General features: G+C 39.1%; 1 protein-coding gene across 2 annotated transcripts; it reads left to right on the plus strand.

Annotated features, from left to right (window-relative positions):
- The first annotated feature begins 730 nt into the window (after positions 1 to 730).
- On the plus strand, positions 731 to 20,531 carry LOC117853331 (proteasome activator subunit 4). Of its 2 annotated transcripts, none has more exons than XM_034735722.2 (35): positions 731 to 1,166; positions 3,285 to 3,387; positions 3,477 to 3,589; positions 3,667 to 3,789; positions 5,369 to 5,470; positions 5,564 to 5,729; positions 7,477 to 7,593; positions 7,945 to 8,012; positions 8,095 to 8,196; positions 8,287 to 8,503; positions 8,664 to 8,891; positions 8,977 to 9,104; positions 9,196 to 9,313; positions 9,403 to 9,618; positions 9,699 to 9,848; positions 9,960 to 10,036; positions 10,141 to 10,358; positions 10,692 to 10,908; positions 10,991 to 11,070; positions 11,141 to 11,258; positions 11,336 to 11,506; positions 11,840 to 12,008; positions 12,092 to 12,135; positions 12,521 to 12,563; positions 12,666 to 12,811; positions 15,250 to 15,344; positions 15,492 to 16,390; positions 17,696 to 17,980; positions 18,075 to 18,170; positions 18,527 to 18,705; positions 19,203 to 19,284; positions 19,500 to 19,621; positions 19,730 to 19,822; positions 20,010 to 20,163; positions 20,255 to 20,531. In XM_034735722.2, the coding sequence occupies exons 1-35, from the start codon at positions 1,006 to 1,008 to the stop codon at positions 20,294 to 20,296; spliced, it is 5,442 nt and encodes a 1,813-aa protein (XP_034591613.1). In that variant the 5' UTR covers positions 731 to 1,005; the 3' UTR covers positions 20,297 to 20,531. The 2 variants fall into 2 exon arrangements, with proteins under 2 accessions (XP_034591613.1, XP_072149239.1); XM_072293138.1 differs by having other exon boundaries at positions 732 to 1,166; positions 10,695 to 10,908.
- Positions 20,532 to 20,798: the final 267 nt, after the last annotated feature.

Raw genomic sequence — 20,798 nt, forward strand, 5'->3', positions numbered from 1 at the left:
GCCGTGATGCCGGATCCGGTCTCCAGGGCGCGGATCCACCTCTCCGAGGCGGTGGTGGATCTGCCATGGCTGCTCTGCCCCCTTCTCCCATCCGAGATTGATGCCCTCGGCCAATCTTCGCAGGAAGATCCCGCCGCCGCCATCCTAGGGCCCGTGCGGGCTTCCGGCAGACCCCTTTGGTGGCGGCGAGGGGAGGAAAAGGGGGGAGGGGGTGGCGGCGAGGTGTACGGTCGCCACCCGAGTTGCTCGAGCGGAGGTGACGCGGGGCGAGATGTGTTATTTGATGAATTCCTATCCCTTTATGTTAAAATCTAGACAAGGAGAGAAATCGAGTTCACATCGAAAGATACTACAACCAGCGAGTTTATTATTTGGATTTTGCGTAACTTTAATAAAATACACCGATTGCGACTCAGTGCACACACAGAAGATGCATTATTTTTCTTAAAAGGTTGAGGGATTTTGGCAACTTTACCGTGATCCGCATCGGCATCTCCACGACCTGCGATGCACATGGCCTGAGCCGTACGGATCTGCTGGGGGCCTGGGGCACGTGCATCGTCGTCCCTCCCGTCCACAGCAGCAGAGAACCTCGTGATCCGTACGGCTCCGGGCCCGAGGCTAACCGCCTTGTCAGCCTCAGCCGTCCCAGTCCACCGTGCACCGAGCCCACCCGCCCTCCCCTTCCACCTCCTCCCCTCGTCCCCCACCCCATACGCCGTGCGTCACCGATAACCGGAGCGGAGCACCGGCCGCCCCAAGTCTCCCTTCCCTCCCTCCCGGTCGTCGCCGTCGTCGTCTCCACGGCCGCACACCCCTCGTCTTGGAGGTGAAGAAAGAAACCGCCCACCTATAAATGCCCCGCCCCCGCCGTCCCAGCCTCCCCAACTAAACCCCCCAAACCTACCACCGCCCACCCATTTCGCCTAGACTCCAGCCGCGGAGCTTTAGACTCAGGGAGGGCGGCGGTGCGAGGGGAGCGGGCCCGGGGGGAGGATTCCGAGGATGCACCTCTACAACGCGTGGCTGCCGCCGCCGGTGGCGGCCGCGGCGCGCGGGGAGGCGGCGGCGTTCGCGGGCGCGGTGCGGTCGGCCGCCGACGCGTGGCGGCCCGGCGACCCCGACTCCGCATACGCCACGCTCAAGTGGATCTCCGTGTTCGACCTGTAATTGCTTGCTCGAACTCCCACCCCTCCTCCCCTCGCTGTGGCTCAATTGCTTTTGACTTGAGGTCTCGTTTTACGCTTTGGTGTGCGCGTACGACCTGCTCCGACTGGTGTTGCCTGGAGTTCTGTTAACTTAGCAATCCGGTTTATCGAGTAGCGGGAAAGGGAGTGCCGAATTCGGCTGGTAGTATTGTCAATGTGTGGCTGGCTGCTTATTTCTGCTTGGTGCGGTCGCGTTTGGGTTGGGGAATTTTGGGTTAAGGCAATCGTCGGCTCAACTCTTACTTGCTCTGTTTTGTCATTTTCGTAGTTCTGACCTCCTATTGTCCGTTTTTCTGTTATATGTAGGTATTCTGTAAGTGCTTTTTAATGATGGTTAGTATAGTTCTATGCTGAGTTTTCTAAACTGCAGTCCACATTGAGAATTAGGACAGCCAATGAGTGATTTCAGAGAACTGCTCTTGATGGTTAGTTGACTGCGAGGTGTAATTTTAACCAAATTGGGGAATTCAGTTTATTGCAATTGCCGGAACAAAGAAGTATGCTGAGCCCTCAGTAGATTCACTGTACAGTCGAATGCATGGCTGTGTTTTTGTTGAATATGTTTGAATTTTATGTTCTAAAAGTATGTGTTGGATTTTTGGGAATTTTTTTTCCAGTAAATGGCACGCAAATGCCACTCTGAAGAATTTGGTCAGTAAAATGGCACTACATAGTTGATAATATATCAGTTTTCCTACATTTTTACAATTTCACCCAACTTTCCCATTTTCTTAAAGTAAAATTACCAGAACTTCACTAGGTCTCTTCTCCATCCCGCTGAACACGACTCAATTGTCAATTCAATAGTTTTGTGGCAAATGCTTATAGTTGTACCCTGTGATTCCATCCAGGGCTGAAAATGTCCGCAAAGCACAACTAAGTTGTTACAGTTTGCTTAATCCAGGCCCAGGGTTTATGGGGTATGATCCAAACTGATAAATACTTCTAGTTCTGGTTTGACAAGCTCTTCTGCGCTACTAAACACAGACCTCCATCCCTAGTGTAGTGGGAAGACTTTTGTGTTGTTCCCCGATTGAAATTGTATGATAGTAGGAGTGACAGGGGTACAGTTCAAGCGATCACCAAGCCCATTCTCGCCATTGCTTGCAGGCTTTCTGCCAAGGCACTGCGTACAGCCCACTAAAAAAACCCACAGTTTACAGCCAGAATTTGGCTGCATGGAGATGGAGTCAGTAGGTACTAGTACTACATGCATGTCACGGGGAACATTGATTGCTTCTTGGCATGACATTTGTTGCTGGAATCAGAGAAGGCGCTAAGAGCATTCTGAATATTTGGCATTAAGAGAAGCAGCAAAAGGAACTTTGGTTTTAAAAATGGAAATAGACCAAAGTAGTACATCATGGTTTTCACCTTTTTAGTGGCCAATTATTGACCAAATTCGTTCACTGTAGCATTTTTATCAACAATGCTTTGAGGAGTATTTTTTGATAACTCTCTCTTGAACTAGTAGTAGTTGATTGGTTATATTTTTTTTTTGATGTACTAAGTGTCTTGTGGAAACCCCTCTTTGAACTAGTAGTAATTGATTGGTTATCAACAAAAGAACCCTCATGTGGGCCATATTGCGTGATTGATGGATCTGATTCAATTCAAAGGGATGCAGATAAGTGAAAACCATCATAAATCATTCCCAGACATTTTAGGGATCGTTTGCAAATATTTACATATGTAGCCGAATTCACTTGGTGGCCTTTGACCCACATGATGAGCTCAGATGCTAGTAACCAAAGATGGGTTTACACTAGGCTCTGTCTCTTATTTTTTTTGAATTTTTATCTGTTTGTGACAATTGGATACATCAATCAGAAAGTGGATCTTGTTTGAACAATCTTGTTTAAATTGTTTAATTGCTATAATGCTATAATAGGAAAAATGATGCAGCTTATTTCTGTTGCATGATAGCTGACAAAAAAGTTGTGTATGATTGATAGAAACATTTGTTCTTTTACACTTTTGCTCTAATCCTCTAATTGCCATGGAGTTTGTAAGTGATGTCATTTACAGAGTTTGGGGATGTATTAATGTTGGTGTTTGTTTTTTCAATGGATTTAGTTTTATTAAAGCGAAGAGTGATATTGCTCCTGAGGATGTACAGGCTCTTATAAAGCTTGGGTTGGAGATATTTCATGCATCGAAGAACAAGTTTGTTGTTCAGGTAATTAATTAATGATCTGTATATGGATAGTTCAAATTTGTTTGCTCTTCGTTGACACATTCTTGTCTTGTTCAATGAATGATAATCAGATTAAGTGGGGAGGTTTGCTCGTCAGGCTTTTAAGAAAGCATGGGAAGAGGCTGTCACTTGCTGTGCAATGGAGGCCACTGTATGATACATTGATAAAGACTCATTTCAAGAGGTAAAGTTTGACCAGTACACATTTTCCAACAATGAAAGAATGACAAAATAGCTGATCGAGTGTCATGTCTGTTTCAGAAACATGGGACCTGAGGGCTGGAAAGTAAGGAAGCAACACTTTGAAACTGTTACCTCCTTGGTGCGTGCATCTAGGAATTTCTTTCCTGAAGGTGCGGCTGCCGAGATTTGGTCAGAATTCAGGTTTGGCGGCTTCCGTTTGGCATGTAGAGCACGAACCTTTACTTCCCTCCAGAAACGTCATACTTTTCGAACTGCTTTGCTGGTTTTAGTTTTTCTTTATGATCCACGTTATCCACCCACTAGAAGCCCCATGTAGTGTTTGGCTGGACGGAATCACAGCTTAATCAACCAAGCATATGATTCACATATTGTCCCTCCATTACAAAATTCACCAGACTTTGATCAAGTTTATAGAAACATGCACTAACATCTACATCATGAAATTTGTTTCATTAAATCCATTATGAAATATGTCTTGGTAGTGCATTTATTTGGTACTGTAGATGTTAATATATTTTTCTATAAACTTGTCAAAGTTAGAAAAGTTTGACTTAGGGCAAACTAAAACCTACATTTTGGAACGGAGGGAGCATTCATTTTACTTTATTGTGGATTTGCAATAACAAAGGTATCTAATCACCTGTAGTGTAATATATAAAATCCTGTACCAATCATCTTTAAAAAAACTCTCGTAGGTATTTAATGTTGGTGTCAAACCATTCCAGCACTAATCCAGATATCCTAGAAAAAGGGTCCACCAGGAATATTTGGTTATGTTTTACACAGCATCAATCAAAGAGTATTATATTCCTTTTGATGTAAGCTGCACAAGAACTCTCTGTAAAGAATGTAAATTTGCATTTTATCTGATTCTTGCGGGTCCTTAAACTTGCCTAGGTATGGCACTTTTGTTCATGTAGTTAAGTAAGCTACCATTTAATCCATTAGCTAATGGTCGTAGCTGACATGGATCTGATGATAGATGACATAGCTCATGTTGATTTCGGCATCAAAATTCTCAAACTGTGGTACTGGGAGCAAATATCCGATTCCTTCATTGTAAGCATACCTGAGCAGTGCAATGAGGAGCAATTTGGTCATTTTGGAGTGCAAATAGGCAGATAGAACTAAAATGTTACATATGGGTATCTGGTGCTACAATTTGAACATCATAGAAGGAAGATAAACAAGATACATGGAACAACAATGGAATTATGGGTTTAGGTTTCGCAATGAATATAGTGGTTGTGAAAAACTTGATAGATTGGATATACGCTTCTTATGTGTCAATTCCACGTATTCAATGTCTATTTCATATCTTCAGGAGCATTTAATCACCAAAAAAGATGACAGGCTAGCTTAATGTTGACAATTTTAGGGCTTAAGTGTCACTCCTATGCATATTTGGGATCTGCTAAAATATGGTGCAATTTTAAAAACTATCATATCCATATAGGTTTGTGATACTGCCATCATCAGATTTCTAAATAACGAACTCCGAAGTGGCAACATGCACAGGAACTCCTAAGCGCATCTGTAAGATCGTAACAGCAAGTTAACACTAGTTTTAAGCTTGCACCTCTTAGTTGTTTCTTGTATTGATAATATCATTATTGTTCCTTCGGGACCATTATTTTTGTTAACATTTGGAAAAATAGCACACAAAATCAGCATAGATTGTAATTGCCTAATTGGAAATTGCTTTATGATATGCTGCAAACATTTATGTACCTTACCTTATACTGTAATGGAACTACAGGCCCTTGCTGGATAATCCATGGCATAACTCAGCATTTGAAGGTGTTGGATTTCTCAGGCTGTTTCTTCCTGTGAACTCAAGGAATCAGGACCACTTTACCATGTAAGTCACATATTTGATGGATAAGCTCCCTTCTTTCATCTGTAGCTGAGCATCGTTGTACTTTATCTTTTAACTAATTTTGTACTGTTTTAGTGATTGGATCGCACAATGCCTTGACATATGGGATTCTGTCACAAATTGTAACTTCTGGGATATCCAATGGGCTTCCATCATAGCACGCTGTATAAAAAAATTTAAATCAGTGAACTGGGATGATTTTTTGCCGTTGTTATTCACAAGATACTTGAACATGTTTGAGGTATGTTTCTTCTCTCGGTTTTATACTTAGGAAGAGTGGAGAATAATTTACATAAAATCTTAAATGTCTCACTAAACAACTGTTTTTGTTTTCATCAATCATTTTTCTTAGGATAGTAATACTGGTTTTATTGTTGTAAAAATGAAGCAGGTATTTGTCTGAAATTTCTTGAAATTTTCTTGTTAGTTTCCATGCATATTTTATCTCACATGCAGTGTTAAGGGTTTAAATAGTGGTAGTGGAAATGCAGTGGCAGGGTGTTTCTATAGCAGCCACGCATATGGCAGCAGAGTGTTTCTACTTTTGGCCATATTTGAAAATAGAAAGTTACGCTATCTTAAATTAAACACCAAAAGTAGAAAGTTAGCAGTTTTTAATTCAAAGAGCCAAGATAACATCAGAACAATGCATGTCATCATGATTTGTGAAATCCCCTTTAAACAAGAAAATTAGTACCTGTAAGTCTGTTTTGTACCCCCTTATGGTGCTTTTCTTGCAACAAAAAAAAAAGAAAATTTATAAAATATGTTCAAAGGGGAGTATTAGGAAAAAAATATTTGAAGTAGGTAAGTAAGTGAACCATAATATGTGCATTAGTTCACATGCATTTTTTGAAGAATCTGCAGGAGAGCTGTGTATCGTTTTATTAAGGAATTATAGTTCAGGAGCATGAGCTGCTGTGAGGCCTACCATTACATGAAAAATTTACAGGTTTATGCTAAAGAAACTAGAACAACCAAATAATAAAAGAACCATGATACAATCTAAGTGAGAAACACTACTACTAGTGTGGGAACTGCAGCAATGCCGAGTTCACCAAGCCTCTGAGGTCTTGCCTGATTTCCTCACCGATCTCCTCAACGAGTTGATGAGATAAAGTTGCAAACGAGTTCACATGCATAAGTTGGGTAGAAATATTAAAGTGGGAGGCCATATGAGGGAAGGTGGAACATTCCTTTCCTTATTATAGGATTGTTCTTTGGGTGTCCTTATCTTTTGCTAAAAGTTTTCAAACAATGAATCTCCTTTTGAACATAGGAAAGCTGGAGAGTTTTTTGAAGGTATTAAAATCATGTGGAAAAATAACTATGGAGTCCTTTGGAACAAAGGATGGACCTCCATATTTCCTATCAAAATTCTTTCGAGTGTTGGATCGTTCCGTATGACTTTTAAAGGGCTTTTAATATGAGGTCCAATCTCATGAATGATTCCTTCGTGAATCACATAGAATATCCTGTGTATCCAAATGATCGTTCCTTCAGTTTTCATATCTTTTGCACTTGCATTGTAGCCAAAATCTACGTCTTTGTTAAGGATATGGTAGGACCATTCTCACTAGAAAATATGGGGTAAGTGGCCAAACAAGAATCTGGAATGTTTCTGCTGCAGTGATCCTACTAACATATGTTGCATTTGCGAATGAGTGCTAAAAATAATCCCAGTGCCAAACCTTGTCCCCAATACCAGCACTATAATGTGTTATTTGAAACATCGAGGTTTATACAATGCTCTATTGGAGCTCTCAAAATTTCCAATGTTAAAGTTATCATAAAAGATATTTGCTTGTGCATTTCTTAGTAAATGAATGATCTATATAATATAGTTAATACACTAGAAATTTGCATGTTATGATATTCAATTGATGTATTTGAAATACAATTATTTGGTACTAATTGGTGTTTGGGTTGTGCAGAAAGTTGGTGGATTAGTTACCAACTCATTTGTATATTTCTTTCTGTATGTCTAGGTTCCTATATCAAGTCGGAATGGGTCATACCCCTTTCCGGTGGAGGTTCCTGGGAACACAAGGTTTTTATTTTCCAGCAAGACAAGAACACTTTCCAAGGCAATTGCAAAGTCAATTGTATGTTATTGATACCCTTTCAGTTCTTATTTTTATTTTTTTTATCTGACTGGCTCATGGAACATACTCATGTATTTTTGCCGCTGAATATCAGATGTCCTGGTATGGGCATAATATATACGTATAAGTCATGGCTCCAGTTTAATAAGGATGACTTATTCAGTCAGTAGCCTGTTAAAGTTTTTTATACTCCAATTAATTGTTACTGTCCTGTATATATCCATATAAAACAAGCTTGGCAAATGAACCAAGGAGATGCTATATTTATGTTGCTTCATAATTGTTACACCTGTTGCATTGTTCAACTAAAGCAATAAAGGAACCATCCAATTTTGTTTATACATTTTGCAGGTATACCTTATGAAGCCTAAAAGTTTAGCATTCGAGTATTTTGAGAAGCTCATTAATCTTTTGGAACAGTATGCCTTCTGACCTTTGATCTTCTTTGAGCTTGATGCAGTGGCTGCCATTTTGTTTTAACTTGACTGCTTCGGTTTATAGGTTCTATCATCCATCTAATGGGGGTCGATGGACCTACTCATTGGAGCGGTTCCTGCGGCATCTTGTTGTTTACTTTGAAAAACGCCTTCAACAAGAACAATTGTAAGGGATCAATCTTTACTTGCATGAGTAGCTTAAAAACATCTTCAACTTATTGACTGCAGTTCGTGTGTTTCAATATGTACACTTTAGTGATACGACGGTTGAGGAACATGATCAAACTTATCTGGGAAAGGAAGAAAGGGTTGTTTTTATCAAAGCTATCTTGAAATTACTGGATCGTGGCCAGTACAGCAAGGACAATTCTCTTGCTGAAACAGTTTCCATTGCAATTTCCATCCTGTCTTATGTGGAGCCAACCCTCGTGCTTCCGTTCGTTGCAACGAACTTCCAACTAGCCTTAGAGACAGTAAGTTTAACAGCAAATATGCATTGACCTTCATTTTGTTTTATAGATATTTCTTTAGTTGACTTATGAGAGCCTTGCAATCTGTTTAGTTTTCGATTGGTGCGCTCTTTAAAGAGCATACTTAAGTTACATGCTAATCATTTCAATTGTTTTCTTACAGACTACAGCTACCCATCAATTGAAGAATGCTGTCACATCTGTTGCATTTTCTGGACGTCCTCTTCTTCTGTGTTCTTTATGTTCATCTCAGTCTGATGATAGTAGTGTTGTTGATTCATTCAGTGATCTTATTGTCACTTCCCTTTCAAATGCATTACTTGGCATGGATGCCAACGATCCACCCAAAACTATTGCTACAATGCAGTTAATTGGTTCTATATTTTCAAATGTAAGTCTTTCCTTTATCTTTTCTTTTGTAATGCTGGTTTTTGGTAAAGAGTACTGTTATGCTAACCATTCTATGGTGTATATAGCTAGCTACAGTTGGTGATAATGATGATGTGCCTGCATTTCTCCAATCTACCTCTCTATCGAACTGGCTAGATGAATTCTTTTCCCGGCTGTTTTCTGTGCTTCAAAATTTGGAATCAAGTAGTCCAATGTAAGCTGTAAAGGTTTGCATTTGAAAGTTGTTTACTATTGAAGTACTTGTCACAGCATTGTAATGGCATTATCTCATTTGGATATTGCAGTAATGAAGGATACCAAACCTCCTTCATGTCAGGGACTTTTCTTGTTGAGGACAGTTCATATTACTTTTGCATGCTTGAAATTCTTCTTGGAAAGTTATCAAAACCTTTATTTAATCAGGTATCGCATCCTTATTCAAATGTTGCTACACTTCCACGTCCTTATGAATTCCCTATCATGCACATGTTTCCTTCTTTTGCAATTGACAGTCCCTGAAGAGAATTACCAAGTTTGTTAATGCAAATATCCTCCCTGGTGCTACTTCAGAAGTTGGGCTTCTTTGTTGTGCCTGCGTTCATTCATATCCTGAGGAGGCTTCAGTCCACCTTGTAAAACCTATCTTAATGACTATCATGTCCTCCTTTGAAGGCACCCCGACAACAGGTTATGTTGGAAGAGCAGTTCCTGACAAAATGTCTAAAAAGGTTTATTCATATAAAAGGTTTATTTCTGTATTACTTGAGTTATTCTGTGTTACACACCACTTGCATTTGTTGACATGCAGGCTGCACTTTCTCCTGCTCTGGAAACAGCATTAGACTACTATCTGAGGGTTTTGGCCATAGCCATCACTTATGCTGGTCCCGTGTCACTCAAGTATAAGGAAGAATTAAATCACATAATAACAGCTGCATTTCAGGCCCCTTCATGGAAGGTTATACTTTTCTTCTATCTTTTCGTACATTTGGACAGATAGTACCCCCAGCTCCCTGTTATATTTATACTATTTTTAGATGACAAATTTCCTTTCCTTTGGAATGACTAGGTCAATGGAGCTGGGGATCATCTCCTTCGCTCTCTGCTAGGAACTTTGGTTTCCTATTATTCGACAGATCAGCACAAGTATGTTTATGTCTTGTACACTTGATTGTTTCTTCATTTGATGTATAAATTGTTTACTCAACAACCAATATATTATCCTGATTTTTTTGTGTAAAATTCTGTAGGCCATTCACTTGTCAGCCTATTGGTAATATTATTGAACCATGGGGTTGTTCAAAAGCTCATCAGGATAGGGAGGTTGAAATGCTTAATTTCCCTCCAAAGTGGCATGATCCCAGTCAAGATGAACTCTCTTTTGCAAATGAATTACTACAATTTCATTTTCAATCAGCTTTAGAAGATCTTTTGACTATTTGTCAGACAAAAGTTAATTCTGAGACAGGTAGATATGCGTACTGGACATTAAAACAACATTCAGTTTCTTCTTGTTTGATTACTCATTTGGAGGCCACTAAATATAATGTGATATGTACATAAGAAAAATCAGTACACTCCTATTCAGGTACATTGAAGTCAATATGGTGGTAATGTATCTTGACTGGAAGCTGATTTTGATAATCTATCTTCATGTCAACCTCCCCCACCCCACCCCCCCTCCACACACACGACCACCACCATCCAAAAAAACCTATGTCGGCAGCTATGTTATCCTCTTTTTATGTATTTGGTTATTTGCTCAGGTGCCTACTTGATAATTGTTTTGTTTTTCTTTTAGCAGGAGATGAGAAGGAGCACCTAAAAGTAACTCTATTGCGCATCCTCTCTGCATTGCATGGTGTCATGTCTTGCTTGCCAGAAATGCGCCCATCGTACAAAGATGGGAGGTCGAAGGAAGTGGAGCCCATATTCTTCATCGCAGGATCTTATGGTAGCAATGTTGGCAGCTCTGAAATGCGTGAAAAGGCTGCAGAATTTGTGCATGTTGCGTGCAGGTGAATATTTTTGTTTTTAAGTCATCCTGTATCATTTGATAACATTTAGTACTTAGTCTCACAATTGTATATCCATCAACAGGTACTTATTAAAGGAAAGAACTGATGACAGTATTCTCCTAGCACTTGTTGTCCGTGTCATTGATGCTTTGGTAAACTATGGTATGTTCACTAGGTTCAAAGATTCATGGTGAATATTTCTCCCTGTTTATGTGACGGTTTACTGTTGTAGGCAGCTTGGAATATCTAGAATGGTCAAGCCATGTTCAAGCTTGGAAGCTAGAGTCTGCTTCTATAATTGAGCCTCCATGTAACTTCATTGTTCCATTTCATGCTCAAGGAAAAAAGAGGTATGCCCGTCTGAATTTGTGGATTCTGATTCTGCTATATGGATTGTGATGGAAGTTCTCAATTTTGTTTATATTAGGCCTAGATGGGCGCTTGTAGACAAAGCAAACTTGCATAGTACATGGAGATGTTCACAATCATCATATCACAGATACAGAACGAATGCAGATGTATCTCCATCTGTCCTCATGACTGATTTGATGAGTGATCTCATAGATCTCTCACTACACAACTATGAAACTGTTCGCTCGTAAGTTCTCTCTTCCCCCTTGGTTATAAGATGGAAATGTCTTAGCTTTAGTACTCCTGCCGGTCAGATTTAAGTGACGGTTTCATACAACAGATTTGGCCTCTGCATGTAGCCATTATTTTTTGTCTGAAGCGTCATATAAAAGTGACCGGAGATAGTACGTATTTCAGTTGAGTGTTGCCACCAACATTTGCAACACACGAGTATGTTTTTTGATCAGCAAGTGTACGCACTTGTTTATGGGATACAAGCAAGCACACAATTGTTGGTCTTATTTGTAGTTCTCTTCAAGTAATGACCATCTTGTTTCTTTTTCTGTACATTCTTATGCAGGTATGCTGGAAGATCCCTAACAAAATTATTGAAGCGCTGGCCTTCTCTAATTTCTAACTGTGTTCCCACACTTACTGGATATTTGCGCGACCCGAAAGCTCCTGAACATGTGGTACTTGGTTCTTGCAGCATTCTGTCATCACGGACTGTTTTAAGACACTTGACCACTGTATGTGTATTTCACTACTTACATGCTTTAGACCGAGGTTAATTTCATAATGTGGATAGTATTAACATAATTGTTTCATATAGGATTCTGTTTCCCTCTCTTCTTTTATCATGGGCATTCTGGAAAGGTAGACTACATTTTTCCTACGCATCATTTCTACATTATGCCCTATGAGTATGTTTTATTGTACACCACACTTTGGCCCTGTTTGTTTCCGCTTCTCACAGCCATGCTTGGATTATAATCTAAGCGAAGATTTTCTCGCTTCTCGCTTTTTGCTTCTCATAGTTCAAATCTCTGAAGCGGCTTACCACATAAGCGAGAATCTTGGAAAATAAGCAAGGCGTTTGGTGGGATTCTCGCTTATTTTCACTGATAAGCCGCTTATAAGCGGAAACAAACAGGGCCTTTAACAAACAAAAATAATCAGCATTTGATAATTAGGGAATGGAAAAGTGTGCAATTTGTTAAGCTGATCAGTATGTTACTAACTCCAATCCTTTTTTCTATAGCTCTCATCATGAATCGTTGAAGTGTCAGAAAGCTATTACTGAGGTACAGTTCAATAGAAGATCTTACCTCTGTTAAAAAAGAGATAAACTAAATAAAATTTTAAGCTAAATGTGGCACTGAAGATTTTTGTATATATGTTTACAGCTCTTTGTAATGTATAATATATGTTTCTCTGGAATATCAAGGAGTTTCTTTAAAAACTCTGAAAGTCAAGTCGACAAGCCGGTATTTCTCAGTTTAGTTCCTCAAATCAATGCTTTGGGCTTTGAGACTAACAGCCTACATTGGAGGTGAGCAGTTGGTATATTCTGACATAAATTAACACAATGCTAGAGACATATGGCACTTAAATTTTTTGCTACCTCAAAATTTTAAGATTTTTGTCATCCCATACGTATATGCTGAACCAGTTATTCTGTCTCACTTTTCTACTGTTCTTTACCTTTCAGCATACATCATTTATGTACTGAGCTCTCTTTTCAGTAAGGACTCTGTTCATTGACTAATTGACCATACCCAATTCCTTTAGATGTCATGAAACTAGCTCTCCTTTCAAATTTGCCTTGAACTTAAATCATCTCAGGCCATGCTATTTAGTATATGAAAAAGTGTATTTTTCATCCCAAGTATTGCAAAAGTCTGACATTCATCCCTCATGTTTCATTTGGTGCTAATCAATCCCTTAACTAATTAAACCGGTGCATTTATCATCCTACCTTAGTTTAACAATGGTTTAGTGCTACCTTTTTTTTGAAACTTAGTGCAAGTCCTCCTCGATGAACCGTCAACGTAATCACCAGACTAATCCATGCTTAGCGATGTAATATTCAGGGTCGAAGATATAACCCCCCCCCCCCCCCCCCAAAAAAAAAAAATCAATAAATCCTCTACATTGCCTATCCCATAAAAATTTATGTGAAAAATTAACGGAACCGATTCATGTGAAACTATTATGGCAATTGATACAACTTTAAACGTGTCTAAGCGGTGATTAGTAAGATGATTACATGATCTAAATCGATGTTATATGACACTAAACCATTGTTAAACTAAGGTGGGGATGATAAATGCACCGATTTAGTTAGTTAAGGGGTTGATTTGCACCAAATAAAATGTGAGGGATGAATGCCACACTTTTGCAATACTTGAGGGGTGAAAAATACACGTTTTCCTTTAATATAAATTGAAGATGATAAAAAATGAAAAATACACATGTCATGAGCATTTGAAATTAAATTTTGCAGGTTCACATAACTTGCTTGTATTACATACATGATCTTTAGGATTTTTTTAAACATTGCAATATGTTGGATAATTGTATTTTTGCTACGGCTATTCCTAGTGCAGAGTTCCATTGCAGGTTTCCAAGCATGCCATGTCATTTAAGTATGTTTGAGTTCATGAATGAAACAAGTTGTTCCAATTGGAAAAAATGAAACTCTATAGAACCTAATGCAAGGTTCAACAGGTTTCGTAGTCTTGGAAACAGCGCATACATAGTTTCATCCTGATTGAACTTCTTCTGGGATTAGCCTTGCCATAATTACCTTGCCATGTCATCACATATGCAGATGTGTCATCGTATTTAATGTGCATGAAACCTCTATGAAACTTGCACTGGGATTAGCCTAATAAGGATTCTGGAACTCCTGGTCACTAACAATGCTGTGTCTATTTTATTTTTTTACCCACATGATATGACAGCTTAGAACAAAGTATTTGCAAGTGCTTGCCATCTTTTTAATTGTTAATGACTTGTGTTCTCAAAAATTTTTTTGTTAATGACTTGTGACTGAGGTTTTTGTTTTCTATTTTTCTGGCGACCCGAGGTGTACAGCTTTTCCATTACTTTTAACAGAAAATAGTTTAAGAGTACACCGTAAGGCTTTGATTGTATCATATTTGAAAGAACAGGAAACTGAGTAGCTTTTTTGCCCCCTTGATGCCTTTGGTGCCATGGGTTCTGTTGCGGCCCCTCCCCTTTAGAACAAAGGTCAGGTGCCCAGGTCGGAGCCTGGTGGCATGAGTTTCTTCATGGTCTGTTTTGTCAGTTCATAGTAACCTTTACGACTGCTCCTTCCTCTAAATGATTAAGTTCTCGGTTGCCGTGATTTGAACACTTTGCCGGACCGTTGCTTAGGCAAGGATTCTCTAGTGACATCCACCAACCGAATTGTTATTTGTCTTCTCATATTAGTTGCATTTGCCTTGCCGGACCATTGCTTAGGCAAGGATTCTCTGGTGACATCCACCAACTGAATTGTTATTTGTCTTCTCATATTAGTTGCATTTGCCTTAAAATTTTTTAAACCCCTTTCTTAGCTTAGTAAAAAATGGGATAGAATTGTATCTTTGTTAATCAAACAAGAATAAAATGGTCTTTTCTCAACCTGAATTCTTTCATTTCAATGAGGCAAGATCTATTTTCAATGAGCGACCTTGAAGCCATGCTGTCTGGCCTTGTCTGCATATTAGATATATTCACTACAAAATAAAAATTTGCACCACAACTAAAGCATGCAGGTACAGAACAATCTTCTGTGCCGATTGTTCATAGTCATAGTGCACAAATAGCATTTCCACAATGACAACTACACATGAAAAACTATTACTTGCCCCTTTAATAATGTAATATCAATCGTAGATTCATATCTACTTGAATCGAATTTTACTATCTTGTAGTCATTACATACAAATGTACTTCAAACTTGCAGCTCTGTAATTTCAGGTACAATTTGATGGCCAACAGAGTACTTCTGCTGCTAATTTTGGCATCCAGAAATGAATCTGGCATATATTCACAAATGCTGGCAGAGACTGCTGGTATGGACAGCATGCTTCCTCTTTGTAGCTTCCTGTTATTATGGAACACATTTCGGCTATCATGCATTTATCTTCATGTTTGAAAAGGTCAACTTTGAAAATATTTTAATTGAGCTTCATTGTTCAAAATAAATGTTTTTATATTAGGTCATTTCTTAAAGAATTTGAAGAGTCAACTGCCCCACTCAAGAATGCTTGCAATATCTGCGCTGAACACATTATTGCAAGGATCGCCTCATAAGGCATGTCCACAAGGTTCACAGCAATCACTAGATCACCCTGAATATTGCAACACTTCATCGACAGGAGAAATTTTGAATCAGATAATTCAAGAGGAAGGATTCATGAATGAGACACTGAACAGTTTATCGAATGTCCATATTATTTCTGATAATGATGGTTCGTCAAAAGCGAGTTATGGGGCTTCATCTTTTCAAAGCGGATCTGACAAAGCAATCACTAATTTCTATTTTGATTTCTCTGCCTCATGGCCACGTACTCCTAGTTGGATTTCTTTAGTGGGTGGTCACACGTTCTATTCCAGCTTTGCTAGGATATTCAAAAGGCTCATACAACAATGTGGCATGCCAGTAATGTCTTCTCTTCAGACCGCACTGGAAGATTTCCTAAGTTCAAAAGAGAGATCAAGGCAATGTGTGGCTGCTGAAGCCATGGCAGGGATGCTCCACTCTGATATCACTGGGAATTTGGAGTCTGAGAAAAACTGGTTGATGGTTCAACTGCAGAAGATTATGTTAGTGCCATCTGTGGAATCAGCTCCTGAATGGGCAGCTTGCATTCGATATGCTGTTACAGGAAAAGAAAGATCTGGAACTCGTGCTCCTGTTCTCAGACAAAAAGTATTAGAGTGCTTATGTAGTCCTGTTCCTCAATCCATGGCAACTAGCGTACTTGCCAAGAGATATGCCTTTTTATCTGTTGCTCTAATAGAAATATCTGCACCGAAAATGTCTCCAGCAGAGAAGCAATACCATGTTAAAATTCTTGATGAACTACTTGACAACATGAACCATTCATCTGCACAGGTAAACCAAATGGCTCCACTGTGGGGGTGTCTATGAGTTGCCATTCTTTTTATTTCACTTTTCTTATTTTGAGAATATAATGCTGTCACATCTGAAGAGCATTTCCTAGAATTTTCTAGGAGTTCTCTCATTTTGTTTATTTAACAATTATAAAGTATGCCATCATATTTTAGGCCCTGCCACTAGGTTTTGATGCTCCACTATGTCGATGGTCTGTTTCTGTTAGGTAGGTTGGATTCGTAGTTCCTATAAACTGAATCAATCTTATGCTATCATTGCTTGGTACCTATGAACTGAATCTGGCTTATACTACGTTTAAGCATATGCTGTTTTCTGATGGGTGACTGGCAATGCTTGTTACATGCGTCCATACTCCATACTACGAGGCTACCACAGTACATGTGTACATGACAACACTCCTTTACATGTCAAATGTCAAATTTATAAATTAATTTTGATTATTTGACCAGTCAACAGCTATTCTTTCAGTGCTTTCCCTATTTCCCCATGTATTAAAGTGGAGGCACAGTTACAACTTTACAATGCTCATAGCTGCAGGAAAATAATGAAAAGAAACATTGGAAACCTTTTTGCTTGTTACAGCAACTATTTGTCCATATTTTCCTTCCTCCTTTCGAAGTTTCGGTTGAATTAAGAGAAGCAAGAATTTAAACCTTTTTTATTGATTGGACAGGCAAAGGCAAAAAGAATAAAGAACAATGATGAAACATTTTTAGTTTAATTAAATAATGAGCATAGGCAAAGTTCAGAAATTTTCACCATAAGGAAATATGGTTAAACATCATGTAAAATGTACTTTTACATCTAATTATTATGTTTAAAATTATGGCAGTCTTAGTTTACTGATGTGTTTTGTTAGTTTGTTTCCATTTGATTGGCAAGCGATGCTTTATGCTTACCTGTTTTTCTCATTGATCATTCTGGGCTGGAAATTGATTAAGAACATTTTATGTACTTAGTTTTCGCTAGAAGTTGGTGAAAAGCAAAATATACAATGTTCCCCAAATATAGTGTCAATTAATGTGTCTAATAGCATTTCCAGTTCTTTGATCCATTTCGTGAATAAACTCAAATTAGGTAGAATATATATAGAACAATACATCAAAGCTTAGCTAGAATATATCAATACTTTAGAACTTTTCTATAATTCAAGTGCCATTTATATATTAAATAAGCTTTTGGCATGTTACCAATGTTGAAGGGAAGACATCTACAGGGAAATAATTACTGTCTTTGCAACAATATTTTTTCTCAATCTATTTGCTTTTAAAATTTTGTTATCAGGTAAGAGAAGCAATTGGTGTTGCCATGTGTGTTACATGCTCTAATATGAGACTTTCTGAATCATTTGGCACTGGTTGCTCACCGGAAGAGCTTTGTGGGGATGTACGCATGATTGAACAAACAGGAAATGAATATTGGTCTAAATGCTTGACAGATGGAGCTAATGAATTAGCTGTAAGTATACAAAACAGTATTCAATCTAAGCAACCGGAGTTGACATCAGATTCGGCTGCTGAAAATAGCATGGATCATGGAGAGCAGGCTGACGCTAAAAGGATGGAAACGGTGCTTATTTTATGCCTTTCCTCCAAGTTGAAGGTGCCATACCCACTTGCTTCATTTCTTGCTTATGTCTTCCTTTTTTTTTGTTTCTTTGCAGATTTTTCATTTCATGATCGCATCTTTGAAGTCTGGGAGATCTTCTGTGCTACTGGACATTATTATTGAGCTCTTGTACGCTGTTCTCTCACTACAGGTAAACAATTTGGTAACTTATAGCAGTGTAAGGATTTTTTTCCTACTCTTGTTTTTACGTCATCTTCAATATATTATTTCTTGTAATGAAACAAAAAATGTTGAAGGTGAGGAAGTTCCTCTCTTCGTTTCTTTGTTAATGTCTTGAGGAATCTTGAAATTGAAATTTCTCTTCAGGCTGTTTTATCACCTTGGTCTGCTAGTAGACTGAAATTGATTTGGTCTGAACTTTAGAGGCTGTTAAATATTTTATCCCAAAGACATGCTCAGAAACTCTGGATGTTGGGTAGCAGAAATGTGTGATTTTATTACAATCAATTTTTATTTACATTTTATCTGCATATTTTCTCTTCGCAGGAAACCTCAAATAAGGACTTATCGTTGCTCGCTAAATCAGCTTTTGAGTTGCTGAAATGGAGGATTCTACATCGGCCTTTTCTTGAAACTGCTATTTCATCTATTCTTTCTTCAGTTAATGATCCTAACTGGCGTACCAGATCTGCACTGCTATCGTATCTCAGGACCTTTACATACAGGTTTGATTTCTCACTTTGTTGCCACTATACCCATTTTCATGACAGTGGTTTGCTGCACCATGAGTATTTCTTTCCTTGCGTGATACTCAGTATGAAAGAAATGGCGTAATAGTAAGTTGTGAATGCCAATATTTTTGTCCTTGCTACAAACAGCTCACTATTTTCATTTCCACTATAGCAGAGTGCCATAACTTGTGAGATGTTACTGTCACATGCATTCTCATTAAGACTAACAGAAACATTTTTCAACAAGGATAACCTTCCCTGTTACCTTAGTAATGGAAAATTTGTTGGAGTTAACAAACCATAAGAAAATAGTGATAGAGCTAGATGAAGAGATACAAGAGCAACAGAAACATAGCTTTTTTTTTTGACAGATTGAGTATTTCTACATACTTTATATGTGATAACTTCACTATGGTATTACATGCCTCTGATTTTTTCACTGTATCATAGAGCTAATGGAAAATGAATGCACTCCACTACCTTTGTCACAGGCACACATTCATCCTTTCTGGCTCAGAGAAATCACAAATCTGGCAAACAATAGAGAAGTTACTTGTGGACAACCAAGTTGAGGCAAGTTTATGTTCGTTTGACATGTATCCAATGAATATTTTATTTTCCTATACTTTCTTATTTGCCGCACACCAGATAAATATATAACAAACAACACTACTTACATTGTGACCTTTGCCTTGAGAAAACATGGACTATGAAAGTACTTTTCAGCTAAAGATCCTCTGTGGAGGCTGCTTTTGTCAGTGGTATGAAGTTTGTTTTCATACGTTCAGGTTAGGGAACATGCTGCTGGTGTACTTGCAAGCTTAATGAAGGGTGTAGATGAAGATCTATCCAAGGATTTCCGTGATCGGTCATATGCACAAGCCCAGCGTATTATTGTTGCACGGAGAAGGTAAACTTTCTGCTGATTGTGACATTCTCATGGACCAATAGTGTCTTCTCTTTTCTTTGCGTTGATTTGTTGAGTTGACAGTCTACTAATACCTGTTATTGGTTACAGAAATTCAAAATCAGGCCACTCTGTTGCTAGCATTCATGGTGCAGTCCTTGCTCTGACAGCTTCGGTCCTTTCTGTCCCATACGACATGCCTAGGTACTCTTTGTGTTATTTACTTTCTATGCCTGGCAGATGTCAGATGCTTCTCCTTATGCAAGGAGGCGGGTGTACCATATCTTGTATGAGTGGTTGATCATGTCGATTTTAATTATAGCTATCCTATAATTTCGAGTTGGAACTAACATTTTCTTGACTGGGCATGTGTTTTTTGTGGTCTTTGCAGCTGGCTTCCTGCTCATGTCACGCTACTTGCTCGGTTTATCAGTGAGCCTTCCCCCATAAAATCAACCGTCACAAAAGCTGTTGCGGAGTTTAAGCGTACCCATGCCGACACGTGGGGGATCCAGAAGGATGCGTTCACGGAAGACGAACTGGAGGCAAGCTTGAAATCTTTCCCTTGACCACCCATTTGGTACTGCTTCACAGAATACGCACATTCTCACAGTTTCGCTCACTTTCCTCATGCAGGTTCTTCGTGATACATCATCATCCTCGTCATACTTTGCTTAGATCAAAATTCCGATTACAGGGTATGCTCTAATACCGTGCGATGTATATGAATTTGTGACAGTTGAGCTGCCAGTGTTGCTCATATAGTATAATCTTGTATCATATTTGCTTTTCTCCATTATTAAGGCTTTGGCTTCGTACAAGTGGGATGGTGCTATGCGCGCGCGTTTGTATGTACACTATAAAGATAGGTTGGTTTAGGAAAATTACGTAAGAAGTGTTTTATGCTGCTTAACCCGATCCATAGCCTGCCTTTATATACTGGTACTCGATCCATCGTTGATCAGCATATTTGTTAGCGGCACAGGGACCAACGAAAACGAAACTCCCCCCGACAAGATCGTGCTAGCCGCGCCAAGCCTCTTCGTTAACCAGCGATTCTGGGCGCTGCCTGAGTCAGCGGCGTGTTGCCTTTTGCCCGCGCCAGGTCAAAATATGCCATCGCGTTCTCCCTGGCCGCGGAACCTCATTGACCGCGCAAGATCAAAATTTGCCTGATCCA

The sequence above is a fragment of the Setaria viridis genome, chromosome 4 (assembly GCF_005286985.2).
Source record: "Setaria viridis chromosome 4, Setaria_viridis_v4.0, whole genome shotgun sequence".
NCBI lineage: Eukaryota > Viridiplantae > Streptophyta > Magnoliopsida > Poales > Poaceae > Setaria > Setaria viridis.